Below are 24,180 nucleotides of genomic sequence, written 5' to 3' on the forward strand. Positions count from 1 at the left end.
CAAACCTCCCAAGTGAGAGGATGACACTTCCTTTCTTCTGACGGAAGCATCATTTCCATCCCTGGCTCTGTTGGGAGGCAGGGAACAAACAGGGAACATCCACTCCTGGTTCAGCCCCATATGCATGGCCCGAAGTATTTAGAGGCAGAAAAGGAAGGATTGGGTTGGGGAAAGTGGGGGACGTGGTCAGCCACTGGAAAAGCCTCCATGCTGGAGAGTGAGGCTTTTAGATGGAGTATCATTGGCTTACATTTATTCTCCAACTAGTTACCCTTATGCTGAGTTCCTGCATCAGCCCCTAAGTTCCTTGCCTTCCCTCTGGCTACCTCCTCTCTGGCCCGGTGCACACCCATTGCTCCGGCCTCACCAACCTGCTTGAACACACAGCTCTTTCCAAGCACCAGGCTGCACATTCTCCTTGGAACGCCTTCTCCTCACATCCTCCAATCTCCTTTCTCCCTCCCTTCACCATTCGGACATGCCTGCTTTCCAGCAGGCAACTGTTTAAGGAGCCAGCGCAGTCCCTTTGTTTCTGATGATTTTTGAGGGGGAACATCTACTGTGCTCCACGTGTAAGAGGAGCCTCCCCCTCCTTGAAGTCAACTTGACCTTGCTCCCACTGCTCTCTGGGCCCCGCTCACCAGAGGCTGCCCTCCTCTGCCTTCACTCGGAGCTTCAGCCTCCTTGACGTTCTCGGTGCCTGCACCGCGGCTGTCGGACGCTGGGAGCTCTTGGTTGACTACAGCGGGGACCGCGACAGTGAGCGGCCCTCAGTAACTGGGCCTCCCTTCCTGAGCTTCTCACCCCATCGCCCACAGCCCTGTCCCCTCCACTCCGGCAGAACCGGCCAGCACAGCGTGAGCTGTGAGCTCAGCCACCAGAGAGGGAAGGAAAAGCCGCTCATTAAATGTGTCTTTCGGAGAATTATTTTTTCTCCCGAGTTGATTACACAAATGGTTCCAGATAAGATTAAGGAAGCTTCTAATTAAGCCACAAGAGGACTTCCCTACTCTCACGGATGCCTGGGCCTGTTCAGTTAACAGGTGACGGGTATGGAAGGGTTGTCTGGGGAGTCGAGGAGAGGCCCTTCATGCTAACAAGGAGGCAATTTGGACCCAACGCCGTTTCAGGTGAAGCTGCCTGAAAAATGTGCAGCCGTGGACATTATCACTCCTCCCACGCCTTTCAGCTGGGTCTAGCCCTGCTCCTTTGCACACTCACTCCCCACTCACCCCCCTTTGCTCTGTTTTCTGATGTCTGTTATGTGTGTGCAGCATGCTGAGCTCTGGAGAGCCAAAGATAAATACGTCCAGTCCTGGAAGGGGCAGGTGGTCCAGTGACAGCTCTTTACATCAGTAAAGTTGTATCTATGATGTACTAAGAAAGATAGGTCCTGAGTGCTGTACAATGGTCATGGAAGGCTTCCTGGAGGAGGTGACACCTGCATTGCGTCTTCAAGTAACCAGGTGTCAGGTTGAGAAAAGCCTGCCGCACATCCCCTGAACTAGCCGTGTTCTCTCAGCATGGTCCTCAGTCCTGGCTGCACACGGAATCACCGGGAGACCACAAAGTGTCTGGGCCCATCTCTGAGGGTAGGACCCCAGCATAAGGATTTTTCAAATGTTTCCCAAGTGATCTGAGTGTGCAGTCAGGGCTGCGTATCCCTTCCGGATCACAGCCCCTGCCATGCACCTGTCATCCCCTTTGTCTGGAATCACACCCACACAAGGGCCCTGCTGTGTCCGCTCCTGTTTCAGATCTCAGCTCAGCGCTGCTCACCGCGGCGGCTGTTTCTGATCACACAAGAGGGTGTCTAATAATAGCGGTGGCAAGGATGACACCGAGCCTTGCTAGGTGCTGGGCTAAGTGCTTTACAGGAATGCATCTGCTTAGTCCTCGTACCAATCCTGTAAGTAGACACTGTTATCACCACCCCCATCTGATGGCTAGGGTGACCACGGCACCAGGAGGCTAAGTGACATGACCGAGGTTACAGACATAGTCACCACGTGGGAGCCAGTGCCTGGACCCAGGAAGTCCAGCTCCCGGACCCACCACACGCTCTAGGCTGCGTGAATCCCACCACCCGCCGCGTAGACCGGCATGGCGGCTCCTACCCCACAGCATGCCACGTGTCTGTCCAACCCTCCAACTGACGCAGAAGCCTTGCAAGCTCCCGGCTGTAGCCAGAGGCTCTGGCTTGGGACGCAGACCTTCTTCATCGGCCGTTTTCCCTCCGGATGCTCAGGGCCTCTTATCCGGCAGTGTCCCGGAACAACTCTACAAGCCCATCTACTCACACGACTCAGGACCAAGGGTGACATGGAAGAAAGAAACTAAGTCTTTCCGGTGGGGGGGGGGGGTAGGGGCTCAAAACAGTCCCAGCTGTGTGTCGCCCTCTAGAATCTGTGCTGAAAAGCCACAGTGCCGCGGACCGTGGCGGGCCAGGCAGGAGGAGATCGCCGCGACCACGGGGGGCAGTCACCATCTAAAGCTGTAGTTTCCTTTGCTGGGAAAGCCTGTGTCCTCAGAATCAAAACAAGAATTTGGTGCGAGAGCCCCCGGACCAGTGGGCTCCTCCTCTTAAACCACCTCCAAAGGTGTTTTCAGGCTTAGATGAAATAATTCAAAAACCCCCTGGAAAGGGGACTGATTGCCTAAAACCCACTAAGTAAACAAAAGAAGCAAAGCCCCAGCTGCCCGATCAGGAGTCATTCACTGACGCCTAATAAGTAATTTGTAATATTTCCTTCTCGGAGGATGCAACTCAAGGAAAGACCATAGGGTAACCTGGGATCTCCTGAAAGTGTATGGTGACAGCCAGGAAATACTCTTGTGTGTGGAAGAAAGCCTTACCCTGCTGAATTTCAAAAGAAACTCGGCAGCTGCTTCCTGGTAGATACTCAGCATGTTTCGAACCCGCCTGCTGGACTGAAGCATGTGGCTGAGTTCTATTAGGGCCTTTCCCACCCTTCCTGGAGGGCACGACTCATCCCTTTTCTCATCAGGCTGCACAGGAGGGCTCCCTATCCTCAGCTCCAACTCACCTTTCCAGCCCAGCCCCCTGCAACCGGCCTCAGGTGCCCACTCCACCCTCCTGGGCCCCGGGCACCCACAGTGCTTCTGTCAGGGAGACTCCTGCCCTGTCATTCCACGGCTGCCCCCTCCCTGCCTCACTCCTTCCTGGCTGACTTCACACAGAGCCTGCTGCACCCCCTCCTGGGCTCCCCCAGTCCCCTCGACTTACGCTTGCTGGTCCAGCACCGACACTATGGACAACGCCTGCCTTAGGCGTGAACAAGTCTATTTAACACCAGGCTGTTCGTCCTGGGACGGTCTCTGCCATCTGTGCAATCCCAACAAACAGCAGAGAAGCTGGCACACAGTAGGTGCTTAAGAAACATTTGTAACAGTTGCATGGAGTTAAAGGTGCATACGAATTGCTCCATGCACTCTATGTTTTCAAACCGTCTTAAATCACTTGTAACAGTTTCCATGGCCCCATCCGTCCTTGAGACGGATGCACTTGTGTCCATGTGCACGGTTGGCCAATAGGTGGCAATGTCCTCCCTCTAAACACTCTGGGCTGTGAACGTGCCTTTTAGGGGGTGCCCGGGAGGAAGCTTTGTTTCTTTCGCCCCCAGCAGCGAACCAGCCTTTTATCAAACCCCAGAGCGGGCTGATGCACACCCCACTCCACCTCTCCCTCCGTCACCCAGCTGCATCCCTGCGCAGTCAGCGAATTTGGTGGCTTTGTATGCACCCTGAGGCAACTCAAAACCAGGGGCTGTTACCCTGCAGTGTGGGGCCCAGTGCCAAAGGAGGCAGTAATCTACATTCCCAGAACTTACTCATAACTGGAAGTTTGTACTTTCAGCCACTTTACCCGTTTCTCCCACCCCCACCCATCCCCCCAGCAACCACCAATCTGGTCTCTGTTTCTAGGAGCTTTTTTTTTTTTTAGATTCCACACATAAGTGAGATAATACAGTATCTGTTTTTCTCGGAATGGCTTATTTCACTTAGCATAATGCCTTCAAGGTTCATCCATGTTGTCACAAATGACAAGATCCCCCCCCCTGTTTAGGGCCGTATAGTATCCCACTGTATACACACACACCATGCTTTCTTTATGGATTTGGAAAGACACTCAGGTTTCCATGTCTTGGCTATTGTAGATAATGCTGCAATGAACGTGGGCGTGCAGATACCCCTTCCAGCCCGGGACTTCGTTTCCTTCCAGTAAATACCCAGAAGCAGCACTGCTGGATCATATGGTAGTTGTATTTTTAATTTTTCGGAGGGCTCTCCATACTGTTTTCCATAGTGGCTGCACCAATTCACATGCCCACCACCAGTGCACAGAGTCCCCTTCTCTCCACATCCTCACCAACACCTGTCCCTTGTCTTTCATGAGAGTCATTCTAACAGGTGTGAGGTGATATCTCACCACGGCTTTGATTCATCTGGGGAGCTTTTAATGAAAATTCAAATACCTGAGCTCCACGACAATATACTGTTTCAACCCTTTGAGATGGGACCCAGGAGAGGTGCACCTCTGAGATCCAAATGTGTCTCTACTGAGAGATCAGGGCTGAGAAATACTGGCTTAACAGACAGAAGTAACAGTTTGCAGTGAGGCAGTCTGTTGAGTCCGGCCCATAGCACTGATTAGCTGCGCCACCAACCCTGAGTTCCACACTCCTTCCATCTGTACCTGCCTCTCTCTATGCGAGGGTTACAGTGCTCGTCCAGACCATCCAGCAGCACGGGATGTGAAAGCGGTCCAGAGCTTGTAAGCAGCAACAGCGTGCACTGGCCACGGACGTATTAAGCACATATTCTCAACACATGCTTGTTGAACTTTTGGCAAAGGCACACTCCTATTTACAACATCATCCCTGTCATGGAAGCTAGCCTCCTGCCATCTGGGAGCCGCCTGAGCACAGGTGCGAGGTTTCTGTCACCCTCTGTGACAAACACGTAGCCAGTCCTCAATAAATGTTTGTTAAATGATGGGTAATGGACAAGTAAAAAGTGTGAATTTCAGGGAAACCAAGACCTGTTAGCTTGTTTGTTTTTTTCAAAATAGCTAGCTCAGGGCTAGGCACACAAAAGGTGTCTAACAGACACGATGATTTAGGGTAACGGGATGGAAGAGTATTTCTTCAGTTTAACAACTAACGTGAGGTTACAAGCTGTGTCTTTTCCTCTCTGATTTCTATACCAAGCAAGCAACCCTGTTCACCCCAGTGTAACGACTGCCATTCAGAAGCAAGAAGTCAGTTCCCTAATTACCTGCAGCTCTGAGCACAGCTGGGAGAGGGTTTCTTCAACAGCAAGTGACTCTAGGAAGGAAAAAGAAAAACACAAGTAAATGGACCCGCGCGGAAATGCAGCAGCTGCTAATGGAATGAAAGAAGCATAGATTCCAAGCTGGCAGTGAAGTTCCAGGGAAAAAAATGCAGCTCCCGTGAACCCTCCTTCTCTCGGTTCTGTCTAAACAGTCATGTTTATAAAGAGGGTGGCCCTGATTTGCAGCCACGTGACTTTGCACTGGATGAAGGTCAGCACTGTCCCAGAGATGCATTTCTGAGAAAGAGACCATCCCACATGCACATTGTGGGGTCCGATGCGATTCCACGTCCTGTCGTGCTTTTGCAGGTGTGTGAGCACACACGTCCACGTGGCACACCTGGGACGTGGCTGTCTGTCTCCTTCCTGCAGGTGGATGCTCAGAAGTCCAGGGAAGTGCAGTGGCAGAGCCAAGCCTACTGCCCAGCGCCACCGACCCTCATATTGATCATCTCAACCATTCACGCTGGCAAAGGGAGCCTGCAACCTGGCCGTCTTCTCAGCAGACACTGGGTGGACTCTGGCCCTTCATGGTTTCGCATTTGCCGTTTTGCCTGTGTTAGACCTCTCCCCTAGTTCCATGACACTGTGGCCAGGCCTTGCACGGGGCCACAGCCTGGGCTTTAATTAAAGAATTGTTGCCAAGGTGAGAGCAGCAAACCTTGAGCTCAGTATGGTCCTCAGGGATGAGCACACACTGCCCGCCCCGCAGCTGTCCCCAGGCCTGCGAGCCCCACCAGCTACAGTGGACTTTCGTCACTGACCATGCCCTTGATATCCGACCCAATGCCCGGCACATAGTAGCTGCTCAATAAAAACAGGGTGAGTGAGTGAAGGAACAAATACATTCAGCTCCTTTGGGTAAAACAAAAAAAATGCTGAAGCAAGAAGCCAGCTGTTACTGCACAGTCTCCAGTTTTCCTCTGAGCTAAGCTGGCCCTGATCTGTGCATGTCTCCACTGAGTGCACAAAACTGACCTGGAAAAGTTTCAACTTCAAGATCCCGTGATTCAAAGAGCAGGGCCTGACTTGTCTAGGGCATCAGAGCTGAGTCAGCCGCTAGGACGGCAGCAGAAGTTGAAGCCACAACAGGGCTGCGCCTACTGACCCACCCGACACGCCACGCGCTGTGTGTGAGGGAGCTGGGGCACCTGCTCCCAAAGACCCTGAGCCTCGCGGGGAAGAGAAACATGAGAATAAATGACTACGTGGCATGTTCAGTGTAGTAACAGACAACGCACGAGGCCGCCAGCATTGCCGAAGCCACGATTATCTCCGCAGGCAAGGTCGCAGGTGCAGGGAGGGAAGGTACCCGGCGAGGCTGCTATGACCCCTGAATACCAGGCCGAGGGCCAGGCCTCTGTTCTGGGGCAAAGGGCCTCATTAAATGAGTGCGACACGATCGAAACCCTGACCCCACCCCTGTCCCAGGCATCACTGAAGGACCTCTGTGTTCCTGTCTTGTCCTGCCTCACATCGCCATGTGACCCTGCGCAGTCCATTCACCTCTCCGCGCTTCCGTTCCACCATCTGTCGATCAGGAGGGACCCAGGCCCGATGATCAAGACGCCCAAGTCCAGTGACGTACAGGAAGCAACTCATCCCCAGGAAACCAAGTACGATGACCACTAAGAGCTCCCGAGAATCATCCAGATTGAAAACTACGTACGTCCGCATCTCTTAGGACTGTTTTATACTCTTGTAAGCTGCAATCCCACAACCACAGCCTAATGAAGGAAAGGCGATGGACACATTTCCCTTAGAAAGCAGCTTAAGGCTATGGACCAACAGCGCCAGGTGGGCGGTAGGTGTTTGGTTAATGCTCGATGGATGAATGAACGAGTAAAAACACCTGACGTGAGGCGCCGTGTCGTTTCCTTCTGCAGCCGCACGTCCACGTTTTCCTCCTGTTGGAACGATGGAGACAGAAGACCAAAAAACCTGCCAGGAACGGGGCTTGCTGTGACATGTACAAAAGCATGGCAGCTCTTCTTGAGCCCCAGTCCGAAAGCGGAAGGTCAGCGGCTGGGTGAGTCCCCCCGTGCCCGGCCCCTTACCCAGCTCCATGTGTGGCAGCTCCGGGACGTCCCTCATGATGGTCAGGAAGTAGGCGCGGAGCCCCCGGTAGGCGTGCAAGAGCAGGAAGCACAGCTCCCGGTGCCACTTGTAGGCGTGCTGCATGCAGTGCTCCGAGGGCACGTAGAAGCTCCCCTGTGTGCAGAGACAGAAACAAAAGCTCAGGGCTGCCACATGTGGCCCGGCCCTGAGGACAGCTGGGAAGGGGTTCAAGGTTCCAATAAAAGAGAGAAGTTGAATCTCTTTCTTATCCCTCTGTATGGGAAAACCACTGCAATTGGCCAAGCCTCTGTCTTATCCTGTCAAAATTAAAATAATATTAACAGTAGTAACAATGAGGACAATGATGATGAAGATAATTAAGATGGTGATGATGATGATGATGGTGGTGATGAAGATGAAGGTGAGGATGGTGGTGATGGTGATGATGATGGTGGTGGTGATGAAGACGGCTCTGACCTCACAGGTTTGGGACAACTGAACATCACCTACTTACAAGCCTCTTTCTCCTGCCACTATAAGAAGAGGCCATGGGACAGACAGAGGTGGGCTGCTTTTCACAGAGAAATGAATTTAGGAAGACTCTTGTATTGGTGGATGGATAGTGCTGAGAAGGAGAAAAACGCTTTGCTGTAAAATAGGACTCATGCTGTGAGCTTAAACAATCAATATTGGAAGTGCATTTGTAAGAGGCTGTGAATGTGAAGGTGCAGTGTCACTGCATTCTGTTTGTAGCTGTAGGACACGTTACACCAGCAGAATTACACAGATGTAATTTGTCTGATGAGGAGGAGATGCCTAAGTCCACACTTTACTTGGAGACTCAGACATGATGGAGTAGGAGGGCCAGGGCAGTCATGACTTTCTTGCGAGCCCAATAGAGAAGGATGTCTTGGGGTGAATTTCAGGAAGGATTTGTTTAAAGAGCAAAAAAAGGACCCTCACAGGGATAGACTTGGGCAGAAAAAGGGAGTTACTGAGCAGCAAGCTGGAGAAACCCTGGATGCAGGAATCAATTGCTCATGTGGCTGTGACAGGAGGGAGCGAATGTCCCTTCACAATCTCGTGCTTCCGGGCCTGTCCTGCAGAAGAAACTCCAGGTGGCATGTTGGTGTCACTCCATCCTCTTGGCGTCTGTGAATTGACCTGTGGAGCTGCTGATGTGGCAGCCTCCTGCCTCGTTCATTTCCTTTCTCATCCCTTGCTGACACCTAAGAGGACTGAGCTGGTCCAGTGGAGCAGGATGGGTCTGATAGGGGTCAGCCGTCATCTGAATGTCATCAGGGCTCCTAGCGTGCCAGGAAGGAAGGCGATGATGGGTGTAACATATACACATGAATCACTGCATTGTGATGACTGGGTCACATGATGCAAAGTGGTACAGATGAGGAAACCTGGATGGTCTGCTGTCACCGAGCTGAGGTGGCCTTAAGTCAGTGCCCTGGGAAAAGGCTGTAAGACAAAGACTGGCCTGCGGAAAGGGCATGGGGCGTGTGCTCCCAGGAGTAACACCCATGGGAGAGGGGGATGGGGCAGAGGGAAGAGCCACATTGCATTGCCACGTGGGAACACAGAGACCTCAGTCGGTCCCACGGGGAGCTCTGGACCTGCAGAGACAGCGGCCAGGTCTTTGCGCCCGGGCACTGACTGTCACTGGGTGTGGGTCACCCCAGGGAAGAGGTGTGACCTTGGTCAGCAGTTCTCTCAGAGAGGGTCACCTCCTGAGAAGGACTCGGCTGTATGCTGTTGGCTGCCAACATCCTTGACAGTGTGACAAATCAGTGAGTTAATCAGGTCTGAAGATGGAAACTGGGCCCACAGAGTTCACCAGAGAAACCCTTAGCAGCTCCCTTCCCTCCCCCAGTGCCTCAACTTGAACTGGGCTTTGCATGGTTAAGTCCCTTCTGATCTGAACTTAAGAGAAACTGTCAATAAGCTTTGGCATCAAAAGACTGTCCCATTTCACAAGCAGAACATTCAGTTGGCGGGGACATCCGTGTTCACCAGACACTCAGGGTAATCTATACATTCCCGTTTCTCATCTCTATTATATTAAGATCAGAAGACAGTGCAGTTGTAGGAAGACCGGCACAGCTTGTGCACAACAGGGAGGTGTGTTGAACTCCCCAAGTCTGTGGAGCCAGAAGGAACCCACTGTTTACGAAGCATCTAGATATTCCCACAAACTTCATCTCATCTGATCTCTCACAAGCACCTTATAAAGCAGATACTCTGATTTTGATATTCAAAATTGAATACAGGTAAGGTAAAAATCTCAGTATTACCAAAGGAAACACCATATAAAGTTCCCTACTGCGCAGAATCCAATCATTTCTTATATATCTTCCTGCAATATTTCCATATGCACATGTGCGTATGTGTATACACGTGCACTCATATGCATATTTGTCCTAAAAAAACACATCCAGACACACTCACATGCTGGGAAACGCTCTGGGTATGTCTCTTACTTCTTCTGATCACTTACGCCTTAAAGTTCTTTCTTATTGGACCAAGTAAGTGATAGGAACGCCAGTGCCCATTTCCCAGATCAACGACTGCGGCTCCAAGAATCTAGGGGGTTGCACAAGGTCACTCGGCTTTGCCCGCAGCAGAAAGGCTTCTCAAGTTCAGGTGCTAAATGAAGGCAGTCCTGTCTCATATGCCATGTGTGCCTCCGGTCACCACGGCTGGTGGAGGACAGCTGGTCGACCAGGTCTGCTTACTTTGACAGAGGCATTAATTTAAGTCCTGCAGTGCATCCATTAGCTGTGACTAAGCAGAATGGGAAGCAGACAGGAGATTAACAAAGGCATCAGATCTGGTAGCTACGAGTCTCCAGTCTGCTGGCTTCAAACACGCCTGAACTTCCCATTTTCTGGTCCTGCCACCTGCTCACAACTGCATTTTCTTATCACCGATGCCTCCTTTTGAAAGTCCTCCCAGACCCATTGTCAATGGCAAGGAATCTAGAAAGTATGTTATTCAGTTTCACTTTTAAGACTAGACGCCAATATATATGGATTTTTTGAGAGAGAGAGAAAGAAAATATTGGGCAATCTTCATAAGGCTGATTCAATATGATTATTGAGATAGAATGAAGTCAGAATGTTAATCGAAAGAGAAATCCTAAAAAAAAAATATGATTGGAGATCATTATAAACAAACAAATGCTGTTTTCCATAGATACTCAACAGCATGATTTTTAGAAAGTGAATGATTTGCCGCAGAAAATCCCATTAGCCGGCCCTCCAGGCCTGCAGAGCCAGGGCAGAAATACCAGCGCACCCCCGTCAGACATGCATGAAGTGGACTGAAAAGCCTTGTGCAACCTCCCCAGCACAAAGAAAGACCACTTCAGCGTCCCTCCTTTTCCACAGTCTGGAGTGGAAACCCTAAATAATACAGCAGGGTTCGTGCAGGGCAAGCAGGACATTAGGCTGGGTGTGAACTCAGGTGGGAGACCCCACCAACCCATGTCATCATCTGCTCAACACCTGTGAAAATGGGATCTTCACAATATGGCCTTCAGGGTTGCCGTTAAGGACTAACTGCGGACTTGCGTGGTGCTTCAGTGTAACATCGGGGTGCACTAAAAGGAACTCGTTTTGACAAGGACACACCCATCGATGGCCTCGGGAAACACGGCTATGGATTGTGCAGCTCAGACCTCAAAGGTTCCACACGATTCTGGGATCTGGATTTGCTAGGCCGCCATAATAATCATGCTATAGATATTTACGTCCTACACAAATGTACACTTTATATGACATATGTACACAACCTCATTCTTATTTGGCATGTGGTAACACTGGTAACTTTCCATTTAGTTCAAACACACCCACCATAAATGCAAAACACGTTTTTGTGTAAAAATATCCATCCATCTTCTGTATTATGATTATGGGAGAATGTACAAACGGAATGGGTCTGCAATATTCTGGATGTTTATTTGGAAAAGGAATGAAAGCTTGATCAGACCTCAAAATCTAAATCCTATTAATAGTAGCTGCTGTTCACTGTATGCCTGCTGTGTGGCTGGCACTGTTGTTTTTTTGTTTTCTGTTTTTTGTTTTTGATCCCTGAATTCCTCTTCTTGATGATGCAGTGAGTTTCTCATTATTATCTTTATTTTTTACCAGTAAGAAAATAATAACTCAACAGCATTAATAAATAACATTTATTGTTTGACCCTATTAAATGCTAGGAATTGCTACAGCGTTTATATATATTAATTGTTTCTTATTCCAATCCTATGAAATAAGCACAATTATTTATCTCCATTTTACAGACTGGAAAACTAAACCCCAGAGTGGTAAACAGCGTGTTTGCAGGGCTCACGACATTCAGGAGGTGAATCAGTAAGTCAGACACACTCTCAGCCTTGATGCCGAGCTTGCTCTTCGAATTCGGCTGCAGGAGGATGAAACAGCCTGTGTTCATACAACTAGGAAGCAGAGAAGTTGAGATTCCAGCCCATACTAAAGCCTTGGTTTACGAAGGAAACCAGCTCTATAAGTTACAAAGGGACTCAAACCCTCCTGGGCTAGCCTCAGCTTTGTGACTAACTCGCTGTGATTCCAGGAAAACAATCTTAACGCTCTGGCCTTTTCATTGCCAGCAACACACTGCTGCTATCTGAGTCAGGGGTTCCCAAGTTCTGTGCCCCACAACGCACTGGTGACTAGCTGTGAGTTGAACTACAAGTATGTCTTTCCAAAAATGGTTAAAATGTAGAAATCACAAATGATTTCATATTAATATGACTTCATGCAAAGTTGTCCCTACTGCCTTATTACTGGCACCCCACAGAGCTTCCTTAGGCAGAAGAAAGAGAGAATGAGAGTTACAGGCTTGGACAGACGGGTGGGCGCAGGGTGGGGGAGGTGGTTAATAGCCCAGGTCTGCGTCATATTCCCGCCCAGGCATCCGCTCCATTCTACATGTACATGCGTGCTGCCCTCCACCCACACGTGGCTACATCATTGGAGGTTCATACAATGACTCCTGAGTGATCACAGACAACGCTACGAGGCTCCAGCCGTAAAAGAAGTAAACTGGTTTTGTGTTTCTTTCCCTTTATATGTTTGTTGTGCTCCCACCTCCCCTCCTGGAAATCAGGAACGGAATATTCTTCATCTTCTGTTCCCATCTCCTTTCACACAGTGGGCAATCCCTCATCAGTGGCTGATGGGGGCCACCATGGGGGAGCTACTGCATAAGGTCCCACCAAGTGGAGCGAGAGCCAGTGCATGGCCGTTCTAGGAAGGCGCGCGTCGGGGATGAGAGCACTGCTTCTTCACTCTTGGTGTGTTTTCAACACGGAGGGACACTCATTACCATTATACTCCCCGCTCCTCTCTCCGTTTATTGTGCAGATGGTGAGTTTGGGATAAGAAACTAGACTTCCCTGTCTTCCTCTTGGCAGCGAGTCCTCCCTCAGATGCATTTATCTCCGTCTTCCTCAGCCCCGGCAGGAGCCTGGTGGACAAGGTGGTCTGCAAGGGAGACCCACATTTGTCTAGCACAGCTGTACCTAATTAAGTAGGTAATTCTCGAGTTCAACATCCGGGAACCCCCGATCAAAGATATAAACCAAATGATCTCACAACTTAGCTTGAACCCAAGTTTGTCTTATTTTGTCTCACTTTCCAGTTGGCTCAACACTCAGTTAGGGAGAAGAAGGTATTGTGTATCAGTTCCCCGTCACTCCCAGCAGATTTGATCTCCTTTGATGATGAAGTCACTGACGTTACTGTATCCCTGTGTCATATTATTTGGCTACTTGGGGTGCTCAGGACAAAATGGAGCAAACAAGGAGAGCTGGCCAGTGTTGGTGGAGGGTTAGAATAGACCAGTGGATTTCAACCACTGTTTTAAGAAATCATGGGGGTGCAATAAGCAGCAAGAAAGGGACAAGGTGGGTAAGGTCCCCACTTCATCAGAGCTTTTCTGTTCCCAGTAGTTCTAATGATGGGTTCTGCATAGGCATTCCTTTGAAAAAGAAGTCCTTAGGAGACAGAGAAGATGGCGGAGTAGAAGGACGCTCGCATGTCACCCTCTCCCACAAATACAGCAAGACCCACATCTACAGAACCACTCAGCCAACCAGAGCACCTGTGGAACTCCGACAGAACATCGCCCTCTTCAAAAGATAAAGACGCCAAAAATCTGGTAGGAGAAAAGGAAAAAAGAAAGAACAAAAGGCAAAGCAGTGCGGGACGGGTCCCGCGGGGAGAGAGCGGCAAAGGAGGACTGGCGCTCGCTCGCTGGGTCTCCCCTCTCCAACTGAGAGGCCAGCGGGATGGAGGGGGAGCCTCCGAGGATCGGATCTGTACAGAGCAGCCCTTGACTAACAGAACTAAGTTAAACGGGCACAGAGCGTCCCTCCGACACCCAGCCTGAGACGCGGGCCGGCAGCAGCGGGCAGGGCCAGGCTGCACAAGCCGGGCGTAGGACGGAAGTGGCTGCACGGAGGCAGCCCCGGGGGAACGCAAGGGGCTGCGCGCCGTGGCTGTGGGTGCACAGGGCAGAACAACCTGGGCCCTCCATAAAACAGCAAGGTTGATGTGCTCTCGGGGGAAGGGTGCACACCCCCATCTCTGAAAACCTGCGGAAAGTTTTCGGGGCAAGAGAGGCGGGGCTCAGGCACAGCCGCCATATCCTCCGCGCTGAGCACTCAGGCGGGGGCGGGGGCGAAACCGGCATCCGCACCGAAGGGCTTAGCAGCCTCAAAGGCCAGACTGAGACTGGCCTGCAGCCCGGGGCAGATAGGATCCTTCCATCCTGGTCCCTCAGAGAACTTGCTCCACAAAGACAAACAAGGAGCTGGGTTCTGGCTTGGAGCAGGGACAGGGCTGTCCCTCCGTCTTCCCCGAGCCCACCTGCGGAGCGCCGACCAGGGCGGAGCGCGCAGCCGCACAGAGCAGCGGAGCTACCGGCGGCGCAGGTAGAGGGAGAGCGGGCCCCCCGCCTTTCGGGCAGGAACACAGCCCCTGACCGAGCTGCTGGGAGGGGGCAAGACCCGCCCTCCTACCCGGCCAGTCTGCAACATCTGACTGCAGCATCCGGAGGGGCAGCGACCCGCCCGCCCACAGCAGAGAGCTGCACCCGACCCAGTGTTAGGAGGAGGCGCGATCGGCTTGCCGACAGGTGCTGGGAGCAGCACAGAAGAGGGCGCCAACGGAGGGCCTCTGAAAACAGCAAGCTGAGCTTCCAAAACAGGACGAAGACAGAAAGACTTCACATTAAAAGCACACAGACTCCAGGAGAACACCGACAACCCCCCCCTTTTTTTTCAAATCTGTTTTTACCTGTTCTATTTTCTATTACTCTCTTAATCTTTACTTCTTAATTCATTTCTATTTCTCTTGGGTTTTGATGTCCTGCTATTGATTAGACACAGGTTTCAGATACATCTATTCATCTCCCCCCCCTTTTTTTGTAAAGGTTTCAAAAGGACGTCTCAACCCGATTAATACTCTGCTTCAACTCACTCTTCTATTATTCATTATACACTGTTTTCAAACTCTTTCTCCCTTCTTTTAAAATTCTTTCTCTCTCTCTCTTATTTTTTTTTCTTTTTTTCCTAAGTTCTATTCCTAAATAGGCATCAGATAGATAAAATCCTTAAGGACCAAAATAAATAACTGATACTCCATAAACCACAGTGCCAAAGAGGTATGAGCAAGATGAAGAAGCAGAAAAACCTTTCCCAATTAAAAGAACAAGAGAAATCCCCTGAAAGAAAGATCAACGAAATAGACATCGACAGCCTACTAGATCAAGATTTCAAAAAAGGAGTGATCGAATTGCTGAAGGAATTAAAAGAGATAGTGTTTAGAGATATAAAATATGTCAAAAATGAAATTGAAGCTATAAAGAAGAGCCAAGTAGAATGGGTAAACTCATTGACAGAGATGAGGAATGATCTAATAGCTGTGCAAAGCCGACTAGATAATGCAGAGGAACGAATTAGTGATCAAGAAGACAGGGCAATAGAAAGCACCCATTCAGAAGAACTACAAGAGAAGCAAATAAAAAATAATGAAAATAGCATAAGGGACCTATGGGATAATATAAAGCGTCCCAATCTTCGCGTAATAGGGGGTCCCAGAAGGATAAGAAAGATCAAAGGGGATTGAAAAGGTTTTTGAAGAAATCGTGACTGAAAACTTCCCAAACTTAAAGAAGGAATCAGATATCCAAGTACAGGAAGCTCAGAGGGTCCCAAACAGGAAGAACCCAAATAGACCCACACCAAGACATATCATAATCAAGATGGCCAGAGTCAAGGATAAAGAAATGATTCTAAAGGCAGCAAGAGAAAAGCAAAGAGTAAGTTACAAGGGAACCCCCATAAGGCTCTCAGCTGATTTCTCTACACAAACACTACAGGCCAGAAGGGAGTGGCAAGATATATTCAAAGCCCTGAATGAAAAAAAGATGCAGCCTAGGATCCTTTATCCAGCAAGGCTCTCCTTGAGGATAGAAGGAGAAATAAAGAGTTTCACAGACAAAAAAAAAAGCTGCAGGAGTTTAGCAACACTAAACCCATGCTAAAAGAAATATTGAAAGGGCTATTCTAAATAGAAAAGCAGCAGGATGCTACAGAAATGAGAAACACACAACTGGAAAGGTGATAACTCATGAATTACAAATAAAGTAAACATGAAATTATAAAAGAAGACATACAAATCACTGAGAGTGGGAGAGGGAGGCAGGGAAATATAGAATACTTTTTTCTTTCTTTTTAAAAATTTTTTAACAGTAGGATGGGTTTGAGATCATGTTACTATCAGTTTAATAAAAACAGTTACAGTAATGGGTTGACAGATTTACAAAAAAGGGTAACCACAAGCCAAAAATTTACAAAGGAGTCACAAAAATTAAATAAAATCCATGATAATACAAAGGAAAATTACCAAACCACAAAAGGAAGAAGAAAGGAACAAAGAGGATATACCAATTCAACTGCAAAGATAAGTTCAAAATGGCAATAAACACATATCTATCATTAATTACTGTAAATGTTAATGGACTAAATGCTCCAGTCAAAAGACACAGAGTGGCAGACTGGATAATAAAGCAAGAACCTTCAATATGCTGCATACAAGAGACCCACTTTAGGGAGAAGGACACATATAGATTGAGAGTGAAAGGATGGAAAAGGATATTCCATGCAAATGGAAAAGCCAAAAAAAGCAGGTGTTGCAGTACTGATTTCAGACAAAACAGACTTTAAAACAAAGGCCATAAAGAAAGATAAAGAAGGACATTTTATAATGATTAAAGGAGTGATACAAGATGAGGATATTACACTCGTTAATATATATGCACCCAATATAGGAGCACCTAAGTACATACAAGAATTACTAACAGAGATAAAGGGGGATATTGATGGGAATACAATCATAGTTGGAGATTTTAACACTGCATTAACATCACTAGACAGATCTTCCAGACAGAAAATAAACAAGGCAACAGAGAAATTAAATACTACAATAGAAAAACTAGATTTGGTGGATATTTTCAGAGCATTACACCCCCCCAAAATAGGATATACATTCTTTTCAAGTGCACATGGAACATTTTCCAGGATCGATCATGTACTTGGGCACAAAAGAAACCTCAACAATTTTAAGAAGATAGAAATTATCTCAAGCATCTTTACTGACCACAATGCCATGAAACTGGAAATCAACAACAGAGAAACAAAGGAGAAAAAAAGGAAAGCATGGAGATTAAACAATATGTTATTGAAAAAACAATGGATCAATGAGGAAATCAAAGCTGAAATTAAAAAATACCTTGAGACAAATGATAATGAAAGCACAACCACTCAAAACCTATGGGACACAGCAAAGGCAGTGCTAAGAGGGAAGTTCATAGCGATACAGGCCTTCCTCAAAAAAGAAGAACAATCTCAAATAAACAATTTAACCCACCACCTGAATGAATTAGAAAAAGAAGAACAAAAAGCCCCAAAAAGCAGCAGAAGGAAGGAAATAATAAAGATCAGAGAGGAATTAAATACAATAGAGATTAACAAGACCATAGAAAAAATCAACCAAACCAAAAGCTGGTTTTTTGAAAAAGTAAATAAAATCGACAAACCTCTGGCCAAACTCACAAAGAAGAAAAAAGAGAGAGCACAAATTAGCAAAATAAGAAAGGAAAATGGAGAAATTACAACAAACAAAATAGAAATACAGAATATCATATGAGAATATTATGAAAAACTATATGGAACCAAACTGGATAACCTAGAGGAGATGGACAAGTTTCTGGAAACATACTGTCCACCAAAACTGAATCAAGAAGAATCTGAACACTTGAACAATCTGATCACTAGAAAGGAAATAGAAATGGCAATTAAAACCCTCCCTACAAATAAAAGTCCAGGACCGGACTGCTTCACTGGGGAATTCTACCAAACATACAAAGAAGAACTCATACCAGTCCTTCTCAAACTCTTCCAGACGATTGAAAAGGAGGGAATACTCCCAAACTCATTCTATGAAGCCACCATCACCCTGATACCAAAACCAGGCAAAGACACTACAAAAAAAGAGAATTATAGGCCAATATCACTGATGAACATAGACGCCAAAATCCTCACCAAAATTTTAGCAAATAGAATCCAACAACACATAAAAAAGATTATACATCGTGACCAAGTGGGGTTCATCCCAGGGACACAAGGCTGGTTCAACATACGCAAATCAATCAGTGTAATACATCACATCAACAAGAGAAAGGACAAAAACCACATGATCATCTCAATCGATGCAGAAAAAGCATTTGATAAAATTCAACACTCATTTATGATAAAAACTCTCGCCAAAGTGGGTATAGAGGGAACATATCTCAACATAATAAAAGCTATATATGACAAACCTACAGCCAGCATAGTACTCAACGGTGAAAAACTCAAAAGCTTCCCACTAAAATCTGGGACAAGACAAGGATGCCCACTATCACCACTCCTATTCAACATAGTCCTGGAAGTCCTAGCCACAGCAGTCAGGCAAGAGAAAGAAATAAAAGGGATCCAAATTGGAAAAGAAGAGGTAAAAGTGTCATTATATGCTGATGACATGCTACTATATATAGAAAACCCTAAAAGGTCCACACAAAAGCTACTAGAGCTGATTGAAGAATTCAGCAAGGTAGCAGGTTACAAAATTAACGTTCAAAAATCAGTTGCATTTCTTTACACTAACGATAAATCAACAGAAGAAGAAAGTAAAGAAACAGTCCCCTTTAAAATAGCACCCAAAGTAATAAAATATCTGGGAATAAATCTAACCAAGGAGGTGAAAGAATTATACACAGAAAACTATAAACCACTGATGAAGGAAATTAAAGAAGACTTTAAAAAATGGAAAGATATTCCATGCTCTTGGATTGGAAGAATCAATATTGTTAAAATGGTCACACTGCCCAAGGCAATCTACAGATTTAATGCAATCCCTATCCAATTACCCAGGACATATTTCACAGAACTAGAACAAATCATAATAAAATTCATATGGAACCATCAAAGACCTAGAATTGCCAAAGCATTACTGAAGAGAAAGAAAGAGGCTGGAGGAATAACTCTCCCAGACTTCAGACAATACTATAGAGCTACAGTCATCAAGACAGCATGGTATTGGTACCAAAACAGACATATAGACCAATGGAACAGAATAGAGAGCCCAGAAATGAACCCACAAACTTTTGGTCAACTCATCTTTGACAAAGGAGGCAAGAATATACATTGGAATAAAGACAGTCTCTTCAGCAAATGGTGTTGGGAAAACTGGACAGCAGCACGTAAAACAATGAAGCTAGAACACTCCCTTACACCATATACAAAAATCAACTCAAAATGGACAAAAGACTTAAACATAAGACAAGATACAATAAACCTCCTAGAGGAAAACAAAGGCAAAACATTATCTGACATACATTTCAAAAATTTTCTCCTAGAAGAAATAAAAGCAAGAATAAACAAATGGGACCTAATGAAACTTACAAGCTTCTGCACAGCAAAGGAAACCAGAAGTAAAACAAGAAGAAAACCTACGGAATGGGAGAAAATTTTTGCAAGTGAAACCGACAAAGGCTTGATCTCCAGAATATATAAGCAGCTCATACGACTCAATAAGAAAAAAATAAACAACCCAATCCAAAAATGGGCAGAAGACCTAAACAAGCAATTCTCCAAGGAAGACATACAAATGATCAAAAAGCACATGAAAAAATGCTCAATATCACTAATTATCAGAGAAATGCAAATCAAAACTACAATGAGGTATCACCTCACACCAGTCAGAATGGCCGTCATTCAAAAATCCACAAATGACAAATGCTGGAGAGGCTGTGGAGAAAGGGGAACCCTCCTACACTGCTGGTGGGAATGCAGTTTGGTGCAGCCACTATGGGAAACAGTGTGGAGATTCCTCAGAAGACTAGGAATAGACTTACCATATGACCCAGGAATCCCACTCCTGGGCTTGTATCCAGAAGGAAATCTACTTCAGGATGACACCTGCACCCCAATGTTCATAGCAGCACTATTTACAATAGCCAAAACATGGAAACAGCCTAAATGTCCATCAACAGGTGACTGGATAAAGAAGAGGTGGTATATTTATACAATGGAATACTACTCAGCCATAAAAACCGACAACATAATGCCATTTGCAGCAACATGGATGCTCCTAGAGAATGTCATTCTAAGTGAAGTAAGCCAGAAAGAGAAAGAAAAATACCATATGAGATCGCTCATATGTGGAATCTAAAAAACAAAAACAAAAACAAACAAACAAAGAAAAACAAAGCGTAAATAAAGGACAGAAATAGACTCACAGACAGAGAATACAGACTTGTGGTTACCAGGGGGGTGGAGGGTGGGAAGGGATAGACTGGGATTTCAAAATTGTAGAATAGACTACACTGTATAGCACAGGGAAATATACACAAAATGTTGTGATAACTCACATAGAAAAAAAATGTGACAATTAGTGTGTATATGTCCATGAATAACTGAAAAATTGTGCTGACACTGGAATTTGACACAACATTGTAAAATGATTATAAATCAATAAAAAATGTAAAAAAAAAAAAAAAGAAAAAGAAGTCCTTGTTTAATAAATAAATAAATTTTGAAAATCTCTGTGCTAAGCTAATGCCCCTTGAGTGCTCAGCTTTTCTGCTGTGGTCCTGAAGACAAGTACAAACTGTGTGGCTGAAAATCAGACCTCAACAAGCCCTGGCATTCATTGTTTTCATTCCTGATTCCCAGTTACTGGTTTTTTTTTTTTTCTCCTCTCTGTTTATAAGGCTGTTTTAAACAGCAATTTTTAAAAGATACTTTTTGATTCAAATTGATCCAAAATAACAGGGTTTTTGGTTTGTTTGTGTTTGTTTTGCTTTCATTTTGGGGGGTAAAGCAACAGAGTTCCACAAAAATTCAGTGGACAAGGGATTACGGAAATGTCCTGGGGTAAAGGGGTTTTGCTGCACACCAGCTTCAGCACCTTGGACAGTACACTTACTTGTCCTCATCGGACAAGGATGAGGCTAAAGGGGAGATGTTCTTTGCCTTCCATAAAGCACAGCAAACACACAGTCAATTAGTCTTATAATTATTATCAGTAAGAACTCCATATGAATTTTTCCACTGATGTACTTAAGAGATGGCGTTTTCTTTAGTAAATTGGTCAATTCCTGTATCACCAAGAGATTCTGACCTACTTACAACTTTAAAAGTAATAATTCAGTAGTAATTGCATAAACTGACATATTGACTCTCAATAATTCATAACCATCTTCTAAGTTACCTTAATGCCCATGATGTAATTTGGGTGAATGCATATTTTGTTGCTATTGATCCGTCTGACTTTACAGAACTGCATTTTTATGTTAGAGGTATTATGATTGGGAGTCCCTTTGGGTTTCTCTAAGTTCTTCAGCACATCAGTAGGGTCAGTCCAATTCCATTTATCATCATGATCCTAATTACTCTATATCTGGTGCTTCCTATCTGCCTCTCATTGTGCTGAACACTTGAGCTCCAGATGTTAACACACACTGCCCCCACCTGGAGGCAAATGTTCTTAAGTTAGAGGAACCAGGGACACAAGAGCAAAATTGTAGTGCAATGTGCTAAATGCCACACTAGAAGAAACCTTAGGATGCTGTGAGTGTGTGGAGAGCTGTGGTAGGGAAGGCTTCCTGGAAGAGGTGGTGCTGCAGTTGAATCCTGAAAGGCTAGGCAGGTAGAGCACAGATGAGAGAGACTGTGCCAAGCACAGGAACCATCACAGACAAAGACATGGAGTGAACAAGTTAATAAAGTACAGGGAAATATAATCAATAGTATGCTGCTAAGGAAAATGAATCCCAGAGAGAGAAGAAGGAGATGATGCTAGACAAATAGCCTGGCATCTGGTCACGGAGGGCCAGGCATAGCATGTTGATCAAAAATCAATTTCCAGACACCCAGAGACACATAAGACATGGACAAAATGTGCTGGTGTGCCCATCAGTGGGGGATGGGGAGACATGTTGGGGCCCCCCTTCCACGACTCTGGCCTCTCACTTGTCATTGCATCTGCCCTCCAAACATTCAGGGAAATTAAACTCATGATGTAAATTTACAAAAGTGGAATGGAAAGTGGAATGTCCTAGAGAGGTTAAGTAAATGGCCCTTGGTCCCCTAATTACTGAGTGACAAGCCCAGGATTCCAAAACAGCCCAGCCTTGCTCTGTTCTCCCACAGGGTGCCGTTCTGAATTCATCAGAATCCACATCTTCTCAACTGAGGGCAAGACAGTGAGAATAGGGACCATAAAAACAGCAGGAGTAAGGTGACAAGGCTATCAGATACACTGGATTAATTATGCAGCGTGTGAAGGGTCAACCGATTAATACTCCCATCCCCCAGAGGCCAGCTCCAAGATCATCAACTCAGATCTCTCTGCAGAGTAAGTGAGCTGTCAGTCTCAGTGCCTTGGGATATCGTGAGCACCCTAAGTGTTTCTACTTTGGAAGCTGTAGAGGTTCACTATGGTCTCCTAAAGATGTCAAATTCTACGCTTTTGTGATTTTAATTATGGAAGGTACTAACTTCCTTTAGCTGACACCTGGGCATCCATAATTACTCTCCTACTTTGAGTTCTGAGGTCTCTTGTGTGAATTGGGTCCTTATCTCTCCCCCTAGTCCTTCTGGTGGGTTTTCTATATATAGTTCATTCTGTAGGGAACCTGGAAAGGAGGCCAGAGCAGACCACGAATGAAAACAGACTCTACGTTCTGACTGCAAACTTGCAAACATCCATGTGGCTCCTTACAAACCTTCTTATCGAGACACACAGAGAACTCAGAATCACTTCTAAGTGTGAGGTGGGGGATGGCTGTCCGTCTCCATGTCAGACGGTGCCTACAGGGCATGGCTATGACTTGAATGAGGTGTGCCTGATCCCGGAGCCCACACTCCTAACTACTGACAATTCCTGGCTCCCTCTTAGCCCCTGCAGAAAACGGATCAGGCTGTTATGAGAGATTATTAAGGCAAATGGGAGGCCACCACATGAATACTGTCCTATCTGAATGCTTACTTCCATAAGAAATCAGCTCGGAGTATGTCTGGGGTATTTTTGGTTTTTTGTTCTTTTTGGAATGATCAGAGCAACTGTAAAAACCAAAGTAAGAGTATATGCATAATAAATCATAGTGTATCTAGAGCTTTTAAATCAACCCTGTAAGTATGTGTCATTATTGTCCTCATTTTATGGATCAAGAGACAGGTGGATCTCCTAGACACAGTGTCAGGAGTTGAGAGTTTTCTATAAAAATATTATCAAAATTAACAGACCAATAATAATCTGAACCCATTTTAAGTAAAATTTGGATTGTGTCCCTGACCATGCTGCAGTCAAACACTGCTGTGCAGTTTTAGTAGCTGCACCTGCCTCAGGGTTCAGGACCAACTCGTTAACAGTAAGGCCCCTGAAGTGGCAGCGGTGGTGTTGCACTTCAGTATTTCTCGCATGAGGATCAGGAATTTGACTTGTTTTTAGTGCTGGTCTGCAGTTACTGGCTGCTTATTATTGGCTAGTATTTTGTTAAGTACGGTGAGCACCTTCTGCATGACACATAGCCTAGTTGATAGTTGTGATTATCACCTCAGCTATAAAATAGTAATGATAAGAGCGATTAACTCCAAGAAGCATGGTGGGGAGCATGTTTCCTAAGACACAAAATAGAAGTAGGGGACTTAGAAGAATATCTGGCAAAGAATAGGTATTTGTATTACGGGAACAGAAGAGATGACAGAGCCTAACATGCAAAGAGAGGCGAGGTCAGAGGGCCCAGCAGGGAGGGTGATGCTGTTGGCCATCGCACTGGCCACCACACTGTACAGACACTGCCTCCCTTTCCTCTGAGCGAAAGATGTCAAGGCATAGAAAGTGGAGGTAAGGGAGAACCAGAATCCTATTTCTCTGGTCTTCCAAATATAAGTGATCCTCTGGGCTTCTGAATTTCAGTATTATAGACAGAGCCTTTCAACGAGATGAACAGACCATTTGAAAATTGTGTCGACCAACGAGAACTCTGCAGACAGTAGATTCCCTAATTAAGGTGACCAGAGTCAATGCATCATTACAATGTAGAAAATGCTTAAAAACACTCTACATTCGAAAATGCTGAATCTCTGTTAAAACGTTTACAACTTTGACATTTTCATTTTTGAGT

General features: G+C 46.2%; 1 protein-coding gene across 1 annotated transcript in view; it reads right to left on the reverse strand.

Moving 5' to 3' along the window:
* FAM135B (family with sequence similarity 135 member B) overlaps window positions 1–24,180 on the reverse strand; it is a 154,565-nt gene that overhangs the window by 30,899 nt on the left and 99,486 nt on the right. The window contains exons 7-8 of the mRNA XM_045508452.2: window positions 7,413–7,566; window positions 5,299–5,348 (exon numbers count right to left, since the gene is read on the reverse strand). Of these exons, the coding sequence (XP_045364408.2) occupies window positions 5,299–5,348; window positions 7,413–7,566 (204 nt within the window). The remainder of the gene's footprint in view (window positions 1–5,298; window positions 5,349–7,412; window positions 7,567–24,180) is intronic.

The sequence above is a fragment of the Camelus bactrianus genome, chromosome 25 (assembly GCF_048773025.1).
Source record: "Camelus bactrianus isolate YW-2024 breed Bactrian camel chromosome 25, ASM4877302v1, whole genome shotgun sequence".
NCBI classification, from domain to species: Eukaryota; Metazoa; Chordata; class Mammalia; order Artiodactyla; family Camelidae; genus Camelus; species Camelus bactrianus.